Genomic DNA, 23,400 nt, shown 5'->3' with positions numbered 1-23,400 from the left:
CCCCTGCGGGTCCAAGGGGTGATCTATTTGCAGGGCATGTGGGGACTCCAGTAAGATAACACATGGAAAAGATCCCCAAAATACGTCTGTAATGAGCTTTACACAAATGCAAGTTATTAATCCCATTAAATAAGAAGACACGTCCACAAGGCTGTGGCAGAGGCACCAAATTCCACGTGTCCCTCTATGGGTCCCAGCCGGCTGCTGCTGCCTGGGGCCACGTAAGTAGCTCTAGCTTATAGTATGTATTGAAGTGACCTGCATCACGCCCTGGCCAAAGCATTTAAAAGCCAGTCTCTAACCAGTATCTTCCTTTTCTCGCCCCGATGACTGTGAAGGCCACACAATAAGGACGCTGGTGCGTCCATCAAGCTGGGTCCCTCAGTCACTCAGCACAATCCCCACTGACCTTCGTTTGACAGGTCACGTGAATAAGAGAGAAGAAGCCTTGGTTGTGTTAAGCCACTGAGATTTCAGGATTAAATTTTTACTCTAGCAGGACCTGACTTCACAAACTCAAATGTGAACGAAATATAACATTGATTTCTTTTTCTAAAATTAAACCAAATGGCACTTACGCCCCTTTTCTGTGAGGCAGAATGGAAATTCAATCTCGGGCATCACTGGAGCTCTTTCCCCCAGACCCCCCAGAGTCGGGCGGTTGTCCTTAGGGTGCACAGCACACAGCCGTTACCTACCACCCTGGCTCACCTCCAGGACAGACACGTGGCCCCAAACCAGCTCTCCTCCCCTAACCTCAGTTTCTGCATGCTTCCCCAAAGTCTGTGCTTCTCTAGGCACATCCTGTCTGTCATACCCCTGCCTAGCATATTCCTTGGCTTTCCAGAAATAAAACAAAACAAAACACAGCCAGAGAAGGAGCAGAGTACCCTTACTAAACATCTGCTTGGTCTGGGATCATAAACACCCTCTGAGACAGCAAGACACAAACACCTGCTGCCTTTTGAGAACAGGGGTACGTGAAATTCCACAAGAACAAAAACCCATTATATCTCAATAAATCATCCTGCCCCAGGGCTGACTGCTCACAACGAAGAGAAAAACAGGCCAAGATCTGCAATTGTTTAGTTTGTAAATCAGACGGAAAAATCATACCATGCAAATTAGCACGAATTCACAGGCCAAGGACTTGAACGAATTTAATCTGTGGGTAGGCCACCAGGAAATGGGCTCTGAACTATGAAAATGGGTGCCCCTCGCCTAACCCCCGGTTGCAACTCCATGCACTCAGAACCCTCTACACTCAGATCTCCTGTGTGACAGGCAGTGAGGCAAAGTTCAAACCCTCTTAAACATGCAGATATTCTGGTAACCCCTTGATTATCAGCGGACCCCGGGGTGTGGATTCTTCAAGCGCCTCCTCTTTCTTGATCCACTTGGAGTCCTGCTGTTTTCTGCGCTCAGGAAAATGGTATAAGAGAAAGAGGACACACATTCATCAATGTCATTTGCTAACAGAGTGTTTGTATGTATGTGTGGTGTGTGCGCGTGTAATGTGTGTGTCTGGTATGTGTGTATGTGCATGCGTGAAACATTTGTTTATTTCAGGGCTCACAGTTGGAGGATGAAAAGAACCACAATTATGACATTTAAGGGGATCAATAGCACATCCTGTGCAATTAACACATGTGTTTGTATTTTATCAATATGCTCGTGAAGTTGGTCTGACAAGGAATGAGGGTGACTCACATTTGTTTTTTTAAACGGTTAAACAGCCTTTACAGTGTTTGCTGTGCTGAGGACACAGGAAGCGCTGAGGAGGCCCCAAGGAGGGCTTTTATGCTGTCTATAGAAGCCATTAAATTGCAGAGTCCAGAATCCACCAGCGCCATTGCCAGGTCAGCCTCAGAGGATTCGGTTCTTTATTTGCTCCGGAGTCTATGGCTCCAGCCCAGGGTTTCTCAACCTCAGCACTACTGACGTTTGGGGCCAGATCGTTTTCTGTTGCGCTCGGCTCTCCTGTGTATTGGAGGATGTTTAGCGGCATCTCTGAGCCCTCCCCCCACTGACTGTGACGCAAAAATGTCTCCAGATATTGTGACCCCGGAGGGGCACAGCCGCGCCGGCATGGAGAACCTCTGGCCCACACTAGGGAGGTGGTTGTCCTGTGGGAAAATAAAATCGTCTGCAGCTGTGGGGCCCAAGCTCTCTGGATCATCACACCAGGGCTAGGCTGAGGGGCTTCTCCGTTCAGTGTTAATGTTCAGTGTGTCCCAAAAGTATTGTGTGCAACGCAGAATTTAGGGTGTGCCGACAGCTGCTATGGAAAGGAAGGTGTACAAATGCCCTCTGAGCAGGAGGCCTGGCTGTGGGACTTCTCAGAGGCTTTATTACCATCACGTAACTGTGACTCTCCAAGAGGGTCTGCAGTTTGCAGCTCTTCCCAGACTTAAATGCGTGCGACCGGTGATGCTTGGTAGTCACTTTTGGTGCTTAGCTCTGCGCCCAGGAATAAAACCTGGGAAACTTGGCCCAACTAGAAGGTGTGTGCCAATCCCCTGCCTTGACGGGAGGGATCCCTTAGACCGGAGGGCATTCTGGCCTTCTCCTCCAGGGTGTCCAGTCCACTCCCATCTTCAGCGATTGATCTGGAAGTTTTTCTTAAAGATAGAGAAGCACGTGTCTTACTGAGGTCATGGTCCCAGCTCTTGGGATGTCCCCTGCAGCTTGCGATAGGCATCCAGCTCGTTCTGTTAGGTCATCCAGAACCAACCAGGTCTGCAAAGGGCGAGTCCAGCCACTTTGCCAAGACCATGAAAAAAAGGAACACATTTTGGGTCACTTTATCCCCAAGTCCCCAACTCCGTGTAGCTAACATCTTCTGTGATTCCCTCCAAGTGTCTGATCGCTGTCTGTGGTGATGCTCTCCCTGCCTGGATTGAGCCTCCTGGTTGCATTTATGGGCTGATAGGTCCCTCTCCCTGGGGTGAGGACGGGGGAATGGGGCCTGGGAAGTCATAGGGGGGACTCGGCCCAAAGCTGAATGTGAGGAGCCAGAGGGGGGATTTATTTCCGTCTAGGAAAGTGGAGAGCAGTTAGGGAACTCACCGTGGGGCCTGCCAGGTGGCTCAGCTCTGGCTCCCTAACGCTGCCTCGCTGCCGTGGACTGCCCTTGGCCTCCAGGGCACCCATATAAATACGGATGAGGAGGCAGAGGAACAGAAAGGGGCGGCAGGGGAGGCAGGCGCCTTGAGCCCCTGGGATGGAGTGGCAGGGAGACATCGTCAGCGCTCTGTGGCCTGTTCACGAGGAGCCACAGGATTCTGACGGTGAGTCAGCCAGTCTGACAAAGGTGCATTGGCGGAGGGAGCTGGTCTGTAGTGAGTGCCTGCCACCAGCAGGACCTCAGTGCTCGGTCTCCGAGATCTAGTCCCTCCGAATGGTGACCAGAAAAAGCATTTCCCAAAGCCTGTGTCTTCACTGGCCTCAGTCACGTCCACTCAGTGCTGTTACTCATCCTCGGGCACTGGCTAGGAGGACGAAGAAGGCCCATTAGCTAAAGCCCCTGACTCCCCTAAGATAACAGGCCTGAAAGTGACATAGGCGGGACTCAGTAGGTATTTCCAGATTGTGAATTGCACGATTCACAGGCATATTTTCCATGAAACTGATAAAGCTTCAGCCCAGGGTCCCTCCCTTCCCCTATGGGTGCAGAGCTGTAGGGTGGGGAGGGAGGCTAGCGGGAGTCGGGGGGAGGGTAGGCAGGTCACCATCAAGTCGTATTTCCACGAAAGTATGAAATCTCAGAAGAGAGGATCTAAGTCATCAAACACTAGTAATTTGTTGACGCCTTTTCTCATTTGAAATAGTCATTCTCGTGCCTAACGTAGCATTCAGTTTTGGTCTTTGTTTCTTTAAAATGGGCACCAGATTGTCTAAGCACCACGCCCTACAGAACCTCCTTGGTCTCAGAAGAAATAAGACATTACAAAGGATTTTTCCAAACTCATCACCACCGTGATAAAAACAACTCTGAGAAATATTCCTTCTGAAACAAATGTCAAGAGAAAGAATATTGAAACAGACAGATGGATCAGACAGATGCACAGATTTCATTCAAAAGCAATTCACTATAATGCTTTTTAAATTTTCTTTATAACAGAGTGCTTTCAGACCAGCCTTATGAGTTCCAGTGACCAGGAGCATGGGGTGCGGTCCTCCCTGAACCCTCTGAGTCACAGCTGCCCCCCTTCCTTGCTTGGCTAATTAATACTGCACCCCAGGGGCTCTGCCCTTGGGATCCCAGAAGGGACTGGGGTACAGGGTGTCCCCCTCCACATGCTCTCAGCCCCCCATGTCCCAGGAACAAGACCCAGGCCCCCACTTAGCCCACCAGGAGCAGCTGAAGTGCCTAACTCCAAACTTCCCACCCCTCCCCGTGCCAGCAGACGCCCCCAAGGCCAGACCTGCCTGAACATTCAAAGGATGGTTCCTGCTGAGTTTGTGCGTGGAGAGACCGCAGACAAGCTACAGCAGGATTCCAGGTCCCTTGGATGATCCTGGACCTTGCAGACATGCCAAGGCATGACAGTGGTGGTGTCTAATGCAACAGCATGACAGGCATTGTGCCCTTGCTTCTGGGATGTTCCAAGGGGATTTGCTCTGGCTTGAAAAGCTGGTTGCTTCTGGTTACCCACTGAAAACCTATCCTCCACCTGGTCTCTGGTCTTCATAAACACTAGTAATAAAGAGAGCAGCCATTATTAGACACCTACTCTGCATTTGGATGTTACCACACTTAAATTCTACACTACAATGAGGCAGCTGTCAACTATCCCCATTTTCCACAATAGGTAAACTGAGGCTTAGAGGGGTTAAAGTACTTTTTTGAAGGCCATGTCCTGTCCTCGGTCTTCTCATCTGCAAACTGGGCACGAGAATATGTACCTGGTACAGTGGTTGAGATCGTGTGTGTACGGCAATGGCACCTGGCCCAAGCCTCAAGGTCATTCTGGGAAGAGGCAGGACCAGGCCTTAGTGACACAAAAGTCTGTGTCCTTTTCTACTGCTTCACTTCTGATTAGTTCTTGCTCAACTTCACAGTGCTTCTTCATGTCTGCATCCCACTCACCTCATTGCAGCAGGGGTAGTACTCGGTCATTGTCATCGCTGTCACCCGCAACAGGCCTCGTGTTTTGCTTTTGTGCTGTTCATTCGTTATTTGGGTGAGTCAGTAAAATGTTCCCGCTAGAGACGGGGGCATTTGAGAGGGGCTTTGCAGAAGTTCTGTAGGAGAAGCCCGGTGTCACATGGACTAAAGACTTAGAAACAGCCTAAGAAAATTAGTGGGGTTATCTAGAAGATAAACAAACTAAATAAATAAACTAATTCGTCTGGAATGAAACCAGGGTTTAAGTAGGCACTGAGTGACAATGGCGATTATCGAGAAAGGCATCGATCATGTTGACTTACATGGGATTAGGAAGTGGTTTTGTTTGTTGATGAAAAAGTTTCTAATAATTGTGGCACAGAGAACACATTGTAGGGTCTTGAATGGAACCCAAGGAGCAGATGAGATGGCCAGGCTCCATTACCCCCATGGCGTGGGGGCCATGAACAGTGGGAGGCGACACCATCTCTCCAAACCAGGGCAAGTGTGAGACAGATCACACCCTTGCACCCTCTCCCCAGGCAGAAGAGCAAACGAGAGAACCATGCGTCCTCACCACACAGTGACACGGACCACGTACAGGGCACTGTCCTTATCCAGAAGTGACACCTGATTTGCCACATGTGTTTTTTTATTTGGGTGCTGTAATCCCAACTGCTGTCATGGGTGGAATCCACGGGCTATCAGCTCCACTTAAGGAAACTCCACCCCTCCCGCCCCACTGCCCCAGAATAATTGTTCCTCTTTCTCCTGATTTTCTGTGCTGTTCTAGTTCAGGGTGACTAACTTAGCTCAGGACTTTGCAATCTTTCCATCAGACTCCCCAGAGAGTTCAGCAATCGCAGAGCTTTAGCCTCAAAGTAGGCTTGGGAACTAGAGTCTGGCCTGACTATTTTTTCAAATAAAAATAAATGTTAATATAATGTTTTTTTTAAATCTGGCAGGAGGCCTACTGACCTAGTCAACCATTTGCCTTTCCCCTTGATTTTCATAAAGCCCTAGGTCTGAAGCATTTTCAAATGTGTCACTTTAAATAATTATGTCAATTATTCAAACCTCCCCCCACCTCAAGTAGGAGGCCACAGAGGAGCCTCGCTATCTTGGAAGACAAATCTCGGCTTTTAAAATGCTCTCAGACCTGAACAACAACAAAAAAGGTATTGGCTCAAAAATGGAAAGGAAACACCGATATCAAAATGAATTTAATATATAATTAAATGTTTACAAAACAATGAGTCATTGCTGACACCCTTGTATTACTGGAGACCTTATTCAGAACAGAATTCAAAGTGATAAAAGGAAACTTGCAAAAAGTATAGCAAAAATATTGATTGTAGGGTGGATTTTAATGTGATTGATAGGATAGGAGGTGAAAGTCCCCCAAAGTAGACAAGGCCAGCGGCTACCAAGGTCCTGGCGCAGGTACTGAGAAGCCCAAGCCAAAGAGCTGCCAAATGGACATTCTTTCACGTCAGTGTGTAAAACTGTGCCTCTTCCTCAAGACAACTGGCTTTCACCCAGAACAGGAAACCGTCCCCAAAAAGGGCAGTCATCCTCTGTTACTTTATTCACACACCAGGCTGAGAAGTGGGTGGGCGGTGGGGTGATTGACAGCTCAGTTGCACTTGGACGTGAACGCCACGTCCGTTGGTATTCAGCACTTCCCAAGCTCCTCCACTAGGGGCAGTGCAGAGTGAAAACGCCCTCCACTCCGTAGGGTCGGGATTCTTGGAGGTAGCGCGCCTGAGGTGACCAAGTGAAATTTTCTTTGAGAATTGGGGTTTTATCTTTAAAAAAGTGATTGTGTAGTTCACTTTCTCCCCCACAACATGTCTATATTTACTTTAATATAAAGGTAATTTTAAAAACTATTGACCAGTAAGAACATTGAACGTGCCACGTCTATCGGCCACGTTTGCTTTGTTACTCACTCCGTCACAGACCTCCGGGTGTGGTACCACAGTTTGAGAAATGTGGATGCACAGGAAAACCCAAACCCTGGCCCCATAATCAGCTTTTCCTAGCCGGATGACACCAGGCCAGTTTGCCTTCCTTCCAGGCCGAAGGCTTCCATCTTTTACGCAACCATTCATTTATTTATTCAGACTTGCTCTCCCATCCCCAGATACACCCGTCCCTTGCCTGCCTCTCCTACTGCTCAGATTGTCCCTATCGCAAACGCGCCCTCCGCATCTCCTCTTCCATCCCGACACTCCCCGCTGAATCCAGCTGAAGTCCGCCTTCTTCCCCCGCAGTCTTCCTCTGACTGCTTCGTCATAAAATCCCCTCTCCTATCTCAGACACGTTAAGGGGCTTTCATCCCAACCATGTGTCCAGCAGCCTTATATGTTGCTCTGATCACGTCATAAACACAGACCTTGTCTCCCAAACTAGACTCTACGCCACTCAGTGGCAGCCACGTTGCTTTTTACTCTCCTCTTTTAACCCTGGCAGAAACGGCCCCTGGGCAGGACCAGCGGTAAGTGGGCAATTAATTCTGCCTTTCCTGTACAACGTGTTAATTAGTCTGCCTTGGCTTCCCTGCGTAAGGATCCACACCTTCTAGTCTTCTCATCCTCGCCAGTTACCGTCGCTCCCCTACCTCCCGACTCCTTAGGTCAGAGAATATTGGGAAATAAAACTCTGACTTTTTGATGGGAAAGTGCACGAAGACGCTCAGGGTCACTTCCTGAGGTCCCAGGTTATATGAGGTCCCTAATTTCACTTGTATCCGGCTGCCCTTTTCCTTCACAGGCTCTGTCACCGTTTGTATTAGGTGTCTGTGTGTTGTGTATGGCGTGGGTTCGTTCTTAGCCCGCTTTGCTCACTGGACTGTATGCTCTCTGAAGGCAAGGAGGGACCATGGGGATGTCTTGCCACCCCACCCCCACCCCCACCCCCCACGGAAGGTGCTTGATGCTCTTGTTGAATGAGAGGAGAGTCCAGACAGGTATTTCAGCAGGTCTTTGCATTCTTGTTCCTCCAATCAAAAAAATAAGAAACCTCTCCCGCTTTTTCAGGCGACACAAGATATACAGAGAGCAGCTGAACCTCACTTCCCTGGACCCCCCGCTGCAGTTCCGACCCGAGGCCAGCTGGGTCCAGTTTCACCTGGGAATCAACCGTCATGGGCTGTACGCCCGGTCCAGTCCTGTCGTCAGCAGACTCCTCCGGGACATGAGCCACCTTCCCACCATCAGTGCAGGTGAGGTCCCCAGGACCACACAGGACTGTCCCCCGAGAGGTTCTGGGGTGAAATAGTAAAGGGTTGACTGTGACTCTTGATAGACAGAAAAAAGATGAAAGAAAGAAAGAAGAAAGAAAGAAAGAAAGAAAGAAAGAAAGAAAGAAAGAAAAGAAAGAAAGGGAGTGAGGGAGGGAGGGAGGGAAGGAAGGAAGGAAGGAAGCAAGAAAAGAAGGAAGGAAGGAAGGAAGAAAGGAAGGAAGGAAGGAAGGAAGGAAGGAAGGAAGGAAGGAAGAATCTGTAGACATTGGCCACTTCCCTTTGAAAGAGCTCTTACAACCATAATCTTATCGCAGCCCCATAAGGAGCTGCTCTGTCCACACATAGTAAGGTGAGCACCAGCATCTAGCGAGGGCTTTTTTTCAACTGGGCAACTCCCTCTTACACAGTGACCTCAGGGCATTCACATTATCATTGCCACTTTACTGATGGGAAAACGGAGACTCAGAGGTTGAACAACTTGGCAAGGGCCGGTGGTGGAGCTGGGATTCAAACACAGGCCTGCTGCCTCTCCCGGTCTGTGCTGTTAAGCACTGTGACGGCCTAAGTGACAGAGCTGGTTATTAGCAGAGACAAAACCAGCATTGGTTTCCCAGCCAGGGAGTGTCCACTGAAGGGCTAGCGAGCCTGGGGCCTGGGAGGGAGCGAGGCGAGAGCCCGCAGCCCGCTGGGGCCCCTGGAGGTCCCCTACTGAACGAGCAGGGAAGGGGGCCCCCAGCTGCCTCACAGTGTCCCCTCTAGTGTCTGGGGAGAGTCCAGGGCCCCATGTTGTTGGCTCCGCTAGACACAGCTGAAAGTTCTTGTTGCCCGTCTCCTGCACAGATTACAGCCAGGACGAGAAAGCCTTGCTTGGGGCTTGTGACTGCACCCAGAGTAAGTGACGTGGCCCTGCCTCCACCCTGTCCTCCACTGTCACAGCTGTGCGAGACCCAACCCCCTGACCGACCCAGCGGCAACATGAAGGGCCCTCCGGCCGCTCCGTGGGGGGCCTGGCTGGGAGTTGAAGGGCGTGGCCCTCTCTGCCTAATCTCTGAGAAGTCAGCATTTCTCCCTGCGCACCCCAAACAGAAAAGCTCCTGCTGGTCAGCGCGTGATCTGGGCACCAGCACCCTCGCTCCATTGAGGAGCTTGTTAGAAACGCAGACTCTCAGCCTCCCTCTGATTTTCTGACTCAGAATCGGGATTTTAACAAAATCCTCAAGGGAGTGGGGTGCATTTTCAGATTCAAGAAGCACTTGTACAGGACAGTGAGTGATTCTCAACTCCGAGAGAGCTGGGGAGCTGTACGAAGTGCAGAGGCCTGGCCTCTACCCCAGGCTTCTGTTCAGCTGCAAAGGATGAGGCCTGGGCACCCGCATTTCTAAACTGTTCTAGTGATCCTAACCCAGCTGAGGCTGAGACCCCCTCACTGGGGTCAATGATCAATAGAACCAAAGAGGCAGGCGTGAGATGTAGCACAGTCCCCTCCCAGGGTGTCACGCATGGGGTACAACCGTGCCTGGGCACCACACAGCCCTCAGGGTGGCCAGGCCAGGCCTGGGCATCGAAGCTCCCAGACCAGTCACCGCCAGCCACGAGCAGCCTCATCCCTTTACCTCGGTGGACCGAATACACATCAGACATTTTTCTGTGTGTCGTGACATGTTAAAGGTTTGAAAGACGGAGGTTTGTAGTCCCTGGAACTTCCCTTTTCTTTATCACCTGCCACTTGCCATTTTATAGAACACAGAGGTGAGTGAGACATTGTCGCAACCCTCGCGAGCTCAGTGAGGTGCCCAGGACATGACAGGTCAGGAGGCAACTCACTGGTCAGGGTGGTGTGAGGGCATCTTAGGTGCCTTGTGCTGCCAGCCCTGTCCCCGCCCAGGTGCACAGGACCAGGAAGATACGTAGAGAAGCTAGTCTAACCATGCAGGAGGGCAGGTAGCATACTTAGAATCTATAACGTGCCAATGAAGCACAAAGGAGAAGAAGGCAGTTCTCGAGGAAACCTTCTTTGGAGTTTTCTGTGAGCGCCTGTCTGGGCAGAACCTATAGTGTTGGCCCTTTTCCCACAGCAGCAGGAAAGGTACTGTCTTGAGGTCCTGGGCACACTCTCCATAACCCAATGCGATGGAATTTGCCCTGCGGGCTTCGAAAAGCAAATTCTAGTCTTTAGAAAAAAAGAGAAGAAATAGTTTGGGTTTATTGAACGAACAAAGGGTCAAGGCCCTGAACTTTGTCCCAGGAGCGTGGTTAACTCACCCTTGTCTCCCTGACAGTTGTGAAACCCAGTGGGGTCCACCTCAAGCTGGTTCTGAGGTTCTCAGACTTCGGGAAGGCCATGTTCAAACCCATGAGGTAAGTGACTACCTTCCTTACCACACACCCAGCCTTGGCAGCCCCGGCAAAGGGGTCAAACATCTTCAAGCCAGCCATCTGTAACTCTTTTTTGAGAGATGCCTTTAACTGTCTTTGGTGATAATACTTAAAAATAGTAAAAGCTAGTCCTTATCAGGTCTTTGCTCATATCTATGCTACACACTTCACATGATTGTGTCTTTGGATTCAGTAACCTTATGGGCCAGGGACTGTGAATGTGTCCACTTTACAGGTGATGATACTGAGGCTTGGAGAAGCCAGCTCGCCCCAACCTCCCAACTGCAGACATACAGCCGGGGATCAAACTCGGCCAGCTGGACTCTCCCACTATCAATGATAGACACCCACTTCTTTCCAGGACCCTTGCAGTGTTTACAGATCTCTACATAGTAATACAGCGATCCCTCACTTATCACGGGTGTTACGTCCTAGACCCCCCGCGGCAGGTGAAAATCCACAAAGTAGGAACCTTACATTTTATTTTAGTATTTACTCTACAGTACCGCAAAATCCCACGATATAGCAAAAAATCCGTGATAAATAAATATAATATTTTTTAAAATACTGCGATACAGTGAGGCTGCAATAAGTGAACCACGATATAGAGAGGGATGACTATACTTGTTTTGGTTGAAAAACTAGGCAATGAAAAAGGCTATGGTGAAGTCAATTATACTTTTTAATTAATTTCTACTTTGTTTATAACAACACCAAATACATGTCTTAATATTTTGATGTATGTGGGTGAGATATTATGTATTCATTCAGTCTAGAGACAACAGACAGAATTTGGTATATGTGTGGACTCCTGGCCCCCAAAGGATCTGCAGCCCACAGATTGGGGACTGCTGAAGTGTATGTTTCTCCTGAAGGTGACATGCACAAGAGAAAATGGCCCCACAAGGGTTCCCATCACCCAAGTCATGCTGTCCCCCAGAATGCCCTGTCATCCAGAAGTTCCAAATGTTCAGTCCATTGAGAGGCCCGTGGAATGGCTCAGTAGATGGGCCTGGGGGCGGGACCTCGTGAAATGAGCACCAAGTACAGAATCTTAGTTCTAGTCCCTGCACTGCTTTGGCTAAAGTGCCCTTAAGGGGAAGTTTGCAGTCGATCAGCTGTTCATGGGGATCGCTTGGGGAGCCTTGGAAAATCCTGATGCCTGAGTCCCACCCTCAGAGTCCCATGGGATGATTCTGGGGGCTCCCTCTGTGACCCCAAGGCCCAGATAACCTTGAGAACCACTACCATATAAGTTAGTTCCCCACGTTTCCTAGGTGAAAATCCAAAAACTTAATTATGTGAGCAATTTAAATATATAACTTCTCAGAGGTGTACATGAAACGATCGAATGTCTGATTAATGTACTGATGTTTTTAAATCTCATTATACAAAACAATATAGATTTATAAATGTTGCTTCCTTCCCAGTCTCATATTTCCCTTGTCAAAATGTTTGACATTGGTCATCATTGTCACTAGAGTTGAGTTTAGAATCAACGTGAAATGAGTGTTGAATTCTACCCCCCATCAACACCACCCATCTGGTTTTGTCAGGTAAGAAAACCAGCGCAGACTGAAGTCAACTCAGGTTAATGAATTTGTCCCAAACATAATACATTCAGAGGGGGCCCCAACATTTGAGAGGCTATGCAAGGATATGAATATAGAAAGATTCCTTTTCTGTGGGACGGGTTTGGGGAAGGGATCTCATCATCTTATATCCAGGCAGATAAAGTACTAAACAAACAAACAAGCAAACTGCTCCTTTTCAAAGAGAGCCGCAGCAGTGAGCCCCCACGGCGGAGGGTCCACAGAGGGCGCGCGACTCTGGCATGCCACTCAGCCGCACACAGGGGCCACGTCGTGTTCAGGCCCTCACGGAGTTTTAAATTATGGCTCGCCGTGCACATGTATACTCAAGAGAGCATCACTTAAGAGAGAGGAGGCATAGGACAGGGATGTAGAAACATGATAACATGAATCACTATGTTGTACACCAGAAACTAAGAGACTATTGTATGTCAACTGTAATTGAAAAAGATTATTTTAAAAAAACATGAAATGTCAAAGAGAAGCATAAAAATAACAAGTCTTCAAAATCATCACACGTCATCAGATTCACCAGCTGCGTTCTCTAAGCTCTAATTTTTAAAGCCGGTGGCTTCCATAGTGATAAACTGCCCTTTCACTTCGAGGAGGGAAAACTACGCCCGCCCGCTGTGTCCTGTTTGCCAGAAAGCAAGTACCAGCCCCAGAATCTCTTCTTTGCCTCGTCAGTTACAAACACAATACATGGACTGTACAATTAATCGGTTTCCTTCCTGAATAGAAGACAAATGTTTCTGACCTTAGGTTGTAAAAGCATTTTTGCTATTCTTATGCCATAACACAAAGCTTAATCTCCATTTTTTGAAAATTTACATCAAGGCAAAACACAGCATTGTTTTAAAATGTATTTCTTGAAAAGGTATGCATTTTGTTCTGTAATTTAAGTAAAGAGCATCTGTCCCTTATTAAAAAGGGAAAGTGGACATTTATCTTTGAATAATATAAATCACAAGCATATTAAAGATTATATTTTAAGGTAATAGATGCAACATATGTACCATGCGAAAGTGCTTTGAGAGGCACTGATATCAAATTAAAATGACTTTCAAATTTAAAATCACTTCTATCATATGCCATACAAAAATGAGGAAAAGATGTTTTAGAACATTCTAAAGGGCATCAGAGATTGTATATTCTATGGACAGAATTCAGGAATTAACAGGTTAGGGACTTCCAGTCAAGAAGGCAGCGTAGGCAGACATGGCTTGCCTCTTCACACAACCACATCAAAATTACAACTAAAATATAGAACAACCATCACTCAGAACCATCAGAAATCAAGATGAATGGAATCTGACAACTACAGAATTAGAGAAACCACAGCCGTTGAGGCTGGGAGGAGGGGCGCAGACACAGAACGGGCTGGTCGTTTACCCATGCATGGCAGATAAAAATTCAGGAGGGATATCTCAGGAGCAAGGAGTCCCAGCCCCACATTAGGCCCCCAGCTGGGTCCCAGTGCCAGGAAGAGAAGTCCCCACAACTTCTGGCTGCAAAAACCAACGGAGATTGAGTCGGTGGAAGAAACTGCTGGAGCCCCAAGCAGTTCCTCTAAAAGAACCCACACACTGACTCACCTACTCAGGCTCACTCCCTCTGAGCTCCAGCACCAGGGTAGCAGCTTGAAAGGCACCAGTGGTATATGGGGAGGAACTGAAGTGTCTGGCATCAAGGCAAGCAGAGGCCATTGTCCCTTTTCTAAACCCTCTCTGCACAGGGCTGGAAGGCTGGTGCCATATCTGAGCTCCATCAACATGGCTAACACTGTTTGACCCACTTGGAGATCCAAAGAGACTCCACCCCACCCAACTTATAGGCCCCACCCAAGCTGCTTTTCCAGATGAATGGCTGGTCTTGGCTCACGCTTTACAACTTCCTAAATCCTCTCAAACAAGCAACAGCTGGCCTCAGTGAGCCCCAGGCCCAGCACTAGCAGCAGTCAGCTTAGATTCACAGCTTGGCTTTGCCTGGGAATCTCCAAGCCCAGCACAATGAGCAGCCATCTCAGATTGCTTTATAGTTCATGCAGGGTGGCCCTGGGTAAAACACAGGTGGGGGCTGACCTTGGCCTGCACCACCCAGGAAACCCCAGGGCCAGCGCATCCAATGGACAGCTACAGACCATGTTGGAGCACCACCTGACTGCCCCTGCACAGCTGATCCTCCACGGAAAGCGGAGGTTGGTGGGAAGTGGTCACAACCAGCCCTTGCAGCTGACTGGCCTGGTAAATCCCTCCCATCGATCTGCCAACAGAAACCAAGACTCAACTACAAGAGGACAATGTACTCAGCCCACATGAAGCTAAGTACCTCAAGTACCCAGCTTAGTTGATAGGGGAGGCTGTGCCACTGGACCCTACAGGACACCTACTACATTAGGCCACACTACCAAGACACAGAGTCAAAGCAGCTCTACCTAATACACAGAAACAAACACAGGGAGGCTGCCAAAATGAGGAGACAAAAAACATGGCCCAAATGGAAGAATGGATCAAAACTCCAGAAAAAGAGCTAAGTGAAATGGAGATAAGCAACCTATCAGGTGCAGAGTTCAAAACAGTGGTTATAAGGATGCTCAAGGAACTTAATGAGGACCTCAGCAGCATAAAAAAGATCCAGTCAGAAACAAAGGATACACAAATTGAAATAAAGAACAATTTACAGGAAAACAACAGCAGAGTGGATGAAGCTGAGAATCAAATCAATGATATGAAACATAAGGAAGCAAAAAACAATCAGAACCAGAAGAAAAAAGAGTCCAAAAAAATGAGGATTGTATAAGCAGCCTCTGAGACAACTTCAAGAGGTCCAACATTTGCATCATAGGGGTGCCTGAAAGAGAAAAGGCAAGAAATTGTAAGTCTATTTGAAAAAATGAAAGAAAACTTCCCCAATTTGGCGAAGGTAATAGACATGGAAGTCCAAGAAGCACAGAGAGTCCCAAACAAGATGGACGCAAACAGGCCCACTCCAAGACACGTAAGTAAAATACCAAAGGTTAAAGATAAAGAGAATCTTAAAAGCAGAAGGAGAAAAGAAGTTAACTACCTACAGGGGAAGTCCCATAAGACTGTCAGCTGATTTCTTAAAAGAAACTTTGCAGGCTAGAAGGGACTGACAAGAAATATTCAAAGTCAGGAAAAGCAGGGACCTACAGCCAAGATTGCTCTACCCACCAAAGCTGTCATTTAGAATCAAAAGGCAGATAAAGAGCTTCCCAGACGAGAAAAAAACTAGTCACCATCACCAAACCATTATTATATGAAATGTTAAAAAGATTTATTAAGAAAAGGAAGATCAAAACTATGAACAACAAAATGGCAAAAAATACAAATCTATCAACAATTGAATCTAAAAAACAAACCAAGCAAACAAGAAGAATAGAGATGGAATCATGGATATGGAGAGCATTTTGATGGTTGCCAGATGGGAGAGGGAGGAATGGGGGAAGAGGTGAGGGGATTAAGAAGTAAGAATAGGTAGTTACAGAATAGCCATGAGGATGTAAAGTACAGCATAGGAAATGGAGTGGCCAAAGAATTTATACACATGACCCACGGACATGAACAATGGTGGGGGGATTGCCTGAGGGAGTGGGGGTTGCTGGGTGGAGGGGGCAAAGAGGGAAAATCAGGACAACTGTAATAGTATAATCAATAAAATATAACTTAAAAAAAAAACGAGATTAGGACGCATGGCTGGTCCTTGCTGATGGACACATTCGGTGACGCTGATGAGGAGAAACAGGTCAGGCCCAGGCTGGACTTGACAGGTGGCCACACTTTTCAAAATAGGAGCCCGACTTGGGGCAGCCCCTCACTGTGGTTTCCAAGACTTGAGAATGCACTTCGCTGTTCCATGGCTGGTGCTGTTTATTTTCAGCTTTCTGTGACATTATGTTCATTTACATTTAAGATGCATTTGCAGCCGTGGTATATTCCCAAACTGTGGATTATAAAATTATCCAAAGGTCACCAGTCCTCCATGTTTATTAGCATCAAGGCCAGAAGCCGCGATGTTCTTAACGACTGGAAGGACCTTCCTGGTCAGACACACCCAGCTGGCTCACCATGCTCAGGCAGGCTGAAGCTTTTCAGGAATCCATTTGAGTCAAAAAATGTATATAAATTCATGTTCTCTACGTCAGCCTGCTCCCTCAGCCCTCTGGCTGGCCCACCCTCGTGACGCAGCAAGGAGTCTAGGAGGGGAGGAGACAGTTCAGTTACTCTGCCCTATCGTCCTACATCCCGGAACTCTCGTGTCCTTCAAACTTCAGTCATGGAAATTGCATCTCCAGGGCACTTTCCCTTTTGTAAAGTCCTGCCTCGCACCCCACCTCTCTAATCCTTGGCATCTGGGTCTCTACGGCTCTGGTTTTGCTAGTCAGTTCCCCCTCCTCTGTTTATATCTGCAGAAAGAAGGTCTGTATTTCTTGCCTCTCAACTACTGGGTCTTTTAAACAATCAGCTGCTGTCACCAAAGCTTCAGGAGCCTTGGTGTTGAGGGTGCCAACAGGCAGTGTCTTGCAGGAAGCTTGGCCCCTCCTCCCATGCAGGTCTCCCAACCCAGGGAGCCACAGACCGCGCTAGATTTGTCATTCCATCAGCTGTGCATATATTAGCATATATTAAAAGCATAAAAACACGTTTTCCTTTCCTTCTGGTCATGCTTATCGGCTGTCTTCTCAGGCTCCCAGCTGAAGTCTGCGCCCAGGGCATGATTCCTTCCTTTTTTTCAGACAGCAGCGAGATGAGGAGACGCCGGTGGACTTCTTCTATTTCATTGACTTTCAGAGACACAATGCTGAGATTGCAGCTTTCCACCTGGACAGGTAGGGTCTGGCCCCATGGAGATGGCATTGACTGCAAGGACCAATCTCAAGAAGGGGCACTGGGCAGACGCGCAGGTGTGACCTCCCCGGAATGTCTTCCTTCTGGCTCTTTGTTTCCTTCATGAACCTCAAGGATGCCTTCAACCCCAACACGCCCCACGCAACCCCAAGGATTGGCTCATGCTGCCATCTTGGACATGACATTGCCCTTGGCTCTAGTTTCAACATCTAAAAATGGGGAGAATCCACCCACTCCCATTTAGCCAAGGCGGCTTCAGGTTGTGATATTAAAAGGTGAAAGCACATTCCTAAACTCCCTGGCTCCTCATATTTTCCCAGTCATAGCCATGCAAGGTGTGGTCTGTACACTGGCAGGCCAGACACCACCTGGAAGCTCTCCAGCCTCACCCAAGACCCACTGAATCAGAGCCTGCATTTGAACAAGGTCCCGCGTGACTCATACGCACATTGAAATATGAGAAGCTCTAACCTAGAACACAGCCTGGCCGGGGGAAGGTTTGCCCAAAAGGCTTGATGGAATGAGGATTCCTCTTCTGCTCCTTCTCCCACCCCTTTCGATGGTAGGTTTGCCCTGGGCATCACCTACTCAGCCCTACAGAGACTCCCACAGCTGAGTGTGGTCAGAAATGCCAGTCCATTTCTAATAGGCAACCCTCAAACTCCCTGGCCATCCCTCAGATCTGAACAGGGCTCCCTCTCTTTCAGGATTCTGGACTTCCGACGGGTGCCACCAACAGCGGGGAGACTAGTCAATGTCACCAAGGAAATCCTAGAGGTCACCAAGAATGAAATCCTGCAGAGTGTTTTCTTTGTCTCTCCAGGTAGAGTACTGGCCAAAGCAATCTCCTGGGTCTAAGAACACAGTAGGCCAACGTGGCTGCCATTACATTCAGCAGTGGTCTGTCCTGCCAGTGGCAATATCCATAACTGGGATGGGTATATGCTGCCATCCAGCACTCCTACTCTGGTCTCCCTGAGCTTCACACAAGAGGAACTGAGGACAGGAAAGGTCATACATGAGATGCTAACTAGCCTGGGCGGGGCACCCAATGACAATGGCGACCTCCCTGGAATCAGATGTTATCTGGGCAAATAAAGACCACTAATCATATGAATAGGAGGCAGTGGGGCTGGGTGCCACACTTTCTCTGCTCTGAGACATTTGAAAATTGGTGCTCAGGATGCTCAGCTGAAGAGCATTCGCCACCTGGAAAAGTTCAGGGGTCCGCTTCCCTCCCAGGGGATTTCTTGGTGCGGGAAGATGATCTGCATCCAAGGCCTTTCTCGTACTCCTCCTCTCCCCTGCCCCGTCCTCCAGCCAGCAACGTGTGCTTCTTCGCCAAGTGTCCCTACATGTGCAAGACCGAATATGCTGTCTGCGGCAACCCCCACCTGCTGGAGGGCTCCCTCTCCGCGTTCCTGCCGTCCCTCAACCTGGCCCCCCGGCTGTCTGTGCCTAACCCCTGGATCCGCTCCTACACGCTGGCGGGAAAAGAGGAGTAAGTTGGCCCCCGGCCACGTGGCCACACACGTTAGTCCCTGAGTGACCACAGTCCCATACCAAGGACTTGTGGCTAGCCTGGCTTTTGGACCCCAAAAGCTACCTCAGTCTTCCTTTGCCTCACCTCGTATAGATCCTGGGACCAACTGGCCTGTGTGTAGTCTCTCCTAGTTCATCTACTCAATTATAAAGAGCCTACTATGTACCCAACACTAGGTGCTAGGGGATACGTAAAGGAGACACAGGCTTTCCCCTCAGGAAGCTCTATGGTCTAGCTGAGTGCTCAGAGAAACAGCCGGATTCTGAAAACACAGTGCAACACCCGCTGTGATACACAGAAGCATCGAGGGGCCCACAAGGAGGCACCTGGTCCCCTGAGTAAGCCCGTGACGCCAAGGACCCCAGCATTATATCCCCAGGGCCTAGCACACCCCTGGCATATAGTAGGTTCTCAGTTCTTACTAGTTAACGAGTGAACAGGTTCATAATGCTGTTCGTTAGGATTGGCAACCCCAAAAAGTAACCCAGAGAGAAGTTCTGGCAGACGGGACAGATCCTAAGGGACTTGAGAAGGCTAAGAGCCCGTCTGATGACAAGGGATGTGACTGTCAGGGTGCGGGGTGGCAATCCAGGCAGAGGAGCGTGTGTGAGAGACAGGACGGCTTGTAGGGCGACGAGGAATGTCTCAGGAGAGCTGCAGGGCCCAAGAGGCTCGGTGAGAGGAGCCGCAGAGGGAGCAGGCCAGGGACAGGAGCCAGCTCATCCCCGCTGCGCCATCATGGCCCCTCTCGTACGTGGTGTCCCAGCCATCAGTGCGGCGCCCAGCACAGCGGATCCTCAGGAAACGCGTCCTCAAAGGACCCAGGAAACACTCACCACGTGGACTCTGCGGCCGCCCATGGCTTCGCCCAGGGTCCGCGCGCACGTACCCGGCTGCTGCCGGCAATCCGAGGGCAGGGTTAGCGAGGCTGGGGTCCGGGGGGACAGGGAGAGGCGTGAGGAGGGCCCCCAACACCTTGCCATCTTGGCTCTTCCAGCCCCAGGACTGGTTCTCCCCCTCAGGTGGGAGGTCAATCCTCTCTACTGCGACACCGTGAAGCAGGTCTACCCGTACAACAGCAGCGGCCGGCTGCTCAACGTCATCGACATGGCCATCTTCGACTTCCTCATCGGTACGCCCCGCGCCCCGGGCTCCCGGCAGGGTGGGATTCCCCCCGCCCTCGGGCACGGTACAGCGCGGACCGTGACCGCCCATGGCCTCAGAGGACAGAACTTAGCACGCTCCCCTCCTGCAAAGGGGACGTCACTCTGAAGGCAGGGACATAAGGCAGCCAGGCCCAAGCCGGCCTCAGCTTTGGGCCTCCACTTTGACATCACTGATGCCCTTGACCGAGGGAGGGAAAACCGGGGAGGAAAAGAACAGGGTGCCCAGTGAATGGGGAGCGGTGGGAGGGCCTCGGGAAGGGGCTGGTCATCTACCTTCCTGTCCCTCGGGGACCTGGGAAGACCAGGAAAAGTTCTGACGGCGGCCAGCGCGCGCGCGCACACACACACACACACACACACTCACACACACACGCAGATCTCACGCCCTTTGGGAAGGTAACCTCGTCTGCTTGCTGTGAGCCTCCGTTGAGGAGCTCAGGCGAGGAAACGTCAGCTTGTGGCCCTGGGTTCAGACTCTTGTCCGAACTGCCGAAAGGCCTCCACGCCTTGGAGAAAACAGGTCGGGAGCACCTGGCCCCTGGCCCACGGGCCCCGTCTGCAACGCCTTCCTCCTTTACAGGAAATATGGACCGTCACCATTATGAGATGTTCACCAAATTTGGGGAAGATGGGTTCCTTATTCACCTTGACAACGCCAGGGGGTACGTGTCCCAGCGCCCGCCCCTCCCCGCCGTCCCCTGGCCACTGCTCAGGGGGACCCGCAGCCCGAGGAGGAGGGGCGCTGCAGTCACCATCTGTCCGCTTGCCCGACTTGTTTCGGCTCTTTTTTCTCTTGAACTGTGTAAAGCAGCCCTTGTTCCTCCTCAGCCCAACAGCACTAGTGAAATCGTGTTCTCCATCGTATTTTACTGGAGGGTTCCCTCCTGCGGGCCGGGCGCGTGGCCAATCCTGTGTGTCTGGCCCTCTGCTGTTGGTGAATAAGTGGATGAATGCTTGCTTTTAGCATCTTTGGACAGAGAATTCTGTGACCTGATGGAGGACAGGGGTTGTGGGGCAAGCTGCCAGGATCCCTGACATTTTACCCCAAGCTGTGCGTCAAAAAAAAAAAAAAAAAAAAAAAAAAAGGCTGAGGGAGAGAAGAGAGAAAAAAAAACTAAGGAGGGAGATGGTGCCTGCCACCCACCAAGACTGTGTCTTCCCCTAGGTTTGGACGACACTCCCACGATGAGATCTCCATCCTCTTGCCACTCTCCCAGTGCTGCAGGTGAGCTCCCAGTTCAAGGGCAGGTCGCAGGTGTGACGCTTCCTCCTGCTTGCAACCCAGTTCTGAAGCTCATCATCAGTTTTCATTGGTCCAGGACATGGGTGGGTAGAATGACGGGAATTACCACCGACAGAATTTTCCCCAACGACAGCTCAGATTCTTTCATCTTTTCAGCATGGGATGAGTTAGGATTTAAAAAAAAAAACAACTCCCAATCACTAACTTGAATCTTCAGCCCACTCAGATAATCACCCCCTTTGACAGAGCCTGTCTTTGATGACTCATCCGACCTCTGCGTCGCCCAGTGCTCACATGTAAGCGCATGAATGGTACTACTTGATCACCGTCTAACACAGTTCTGATTCCAGTCCCGGAAGCCCATGTCAGGTTGAAAGGAAGTACCAACCCCTTTGGCTACCAATTCTCGAGAGGCTCTGTGACCTACATCTGTCTCCCTGGCCTCCCCAGGCTTGTGAAATTGTCCAGCTGCTCAGCCACAGTTGGAGCTAATTAGATGTGACTCACACTTAGGCAAAACCATCTCGTTCATTTTCAGCTGGAACGCTGAATGAAGCCTGCGTTTTCTTCATCCGCCTCTTGGGTTAATGTAAACGTGCTTCCCTCCTGCCTCCCTTGCTTGGTCCCCTCCGGAGGAGGGCTGGCTGATTATGACAAAAGTCGGGCGATAGGCTGCCTAGCCATCCGAGTCCAAGTCAGATTCCCATGTGGGAAGAAATCAGAATCCTAAAGTCAAAGTCAGTCCTACCCCCCTCTCATTTGGGAATCTGACACCGGTAAGTATTATAAAGGTGCCAGGGAACAACTTGGAGGCCAGCAGTAGGGCTTTGGAGATGGCAAATGTCATCATTTCACTACTGGAAACCTCCTGTAGCTTTCACCCTCCTTGGACAGTCACCGTCACTTCCGACTCCCTTAGCAACGTCGGGGGGTACGGGCCAGCTAGTAGAGAATACATGGCCCCGCAGACCAAAGGCAGCTGGAGGCCTGCCAGGTGTTGGGCCATCTTCCAGTCGCTCCTTTTCACCGTGTTTTCATTAAAAATGTGCCTGAGAAGTCCTTCACGGTGAGGCTCTCAGAGCATCAGCTACAACGGCTTGTTGTGGAGACAGCTGGTGCAGATTGTGATGTTCTTTACGCTTACTGACGTGGTTCCTATGCCTCTGTCCTCCCAGGATAAAGAAGAAAACACTTCTGCACCTGCAGCTGCTGGCCCAGGCGGAGTACAGACTCAGTGATGTGATGCGGGAGTCACTGCTGGAGGACCAGCTCAGCCCCATCCTCGCGGAGCCCCACCTCCTTGCCCTGGACCGGAGGCTCCACATCGTCCTAAGGACAGTGCAGGGCTGCGTCGAGGCCCACGGAGAGCACAGTGTCATAGCCAGCGGCCCGGCAGAACAGTCGGCCCCAGGCAACGGCCAGGTGAACCCGACAAGCTAGGGGCTGGACGAGCCAAGCTGCAGGAACTGCCGCTGGAGCCAGCCGTGGCCTCGAGTGCGGACCGCTGCGTCTTCGGGCGTCCTCGGGCGCCCCAGGCGATGCTGGGGGTCCTGGGACGTGAGCTCAGGAAGCGGGCAGGGCACTGGGATGATTCTAAAGGAGCAAAAGTGGGCTCCACCGGCCTTCCTTCCTCCCTCTCGGCGCGCGGCTTCTCCAGTGGACGGCCTTGGCTCCCTCTTGCCCGGGGAGCACGGCTTCACCCAGGCCACAGACCAGCTCCTGGGCCCCCTGGGAAATCAGATAAATCTGGGTACACGTCAGGCTTGAAAGGTCTGGAAACCTTGTTCCCAGAAGAATGTTAACTGTTACAAATAAAATAAAAGGGCATCCAGTGGATGCCTAACTATCCTCTGGATTCTTATTATACCTACAAGGGTTAATTCCTGATCAAGCATCTGGCACATTGCAAGCCAAGAAATCTGAAACGACAAACTCTCAGATTGGTTCAAAGTACACCTCACACTTTCTCCTTAAAAGTTTCAGTCACTGGGGCCCTATCTGAGGACAGTAAGCATTACTGACTGGTCCTCTAACCTAATTTCTAAGAAATGTTATTACAGGAGGTATTTCCAATATTGCTCAGAATATCAGAAAAGGAACGTTTCAATCTGAAGACTATCTAAACATCAACTGAAATAACATCAGGTACGTCAAGGTTAGCACCTACTAACAGGAAGGACTTGGATGAAGGGGAACAAGGGTGGGCCTGAAGGAGGGAGAGCACAGGCTTGGGCCCAGCAGGTACACATGCCGGG

At 50.0% G+C, this 23,400-nt stretch overlaps 1 protein-coding gene across 2 annotated transcripts in view; it reads left to right on the top strand.

The window, feature by feature from the left end:
- The window catches only part of FAM20A (FAM20A golgi associated secretory pathway pseudokinase), a 33,957-nt gene extending 10,964 nt beyond the window's left edge, over positions 1-22,993 (top strand). The window contains exons 2-11 of one of the 2 annotated variants that reach the window (XM_090291037.1): positions 8,152-8,336; positions 9,198-9,248; positions 10,637-10,715; positions 17,082-17,174; positions 17,901-18,016; positions 18,514-18,694; positions 19,759-19,868; positions 20,483-20,564; positions 21,068-21,127; positions 22,321-22,993. In XM_090291037.1, coding sequence (XP_090147163.1) covers positions 8,152-8,336; positions 9,198-9,248; positions 10,637-10,715; positions 17,082-17,174; positions 17,901-18,016; positions 18,514-18,694; positions 19,759-19,868; positions 20,483-20,564; positions 21,068-21,127; positions 22,321-22,585 — 1,222 coding nt within the window. In that variant the 3' untranslated portion in view covers positions 22,586-22,993. Of the gene's footprint in view, positions 1-8,151; positions 8,337-9,197; positions 9,249-10,636; positions 10,716-17,081; positions 17,175-17,900; positions 18,017-18,513; positions 18,695-19,733; positions 19,869-20,482; positions 20,565-21,067; positions 21,128-22,320 lie in introns of both variants that reach the window. The other variant, XM_090291038.1, reaches the window with a different exon arrangement.
- The last annotated feature ends 407 nt before the right edge of the window (positions 22,994-23,400 follow it).

This window comes from Furipterus horrens, unplaced genomic scaffold (genome assembly GCF_987537825.1).
Source record: "Furipterus horrens unplaced genomic scaffold, mFurHor1.1.pri manual_scaffold_11, whole genome shotgun sequence".
NCBI lineage: Eukaryota > Metazoa > Chordata > Mammalia > Chiroptera > Furipteridae > Furipterus > Furipterus horrens.
The sequence above is the reverse complement of the archived record's forward strand: the minus strand, read 5'-3'. Positions and strand labels throughout refer to the sequence as shown.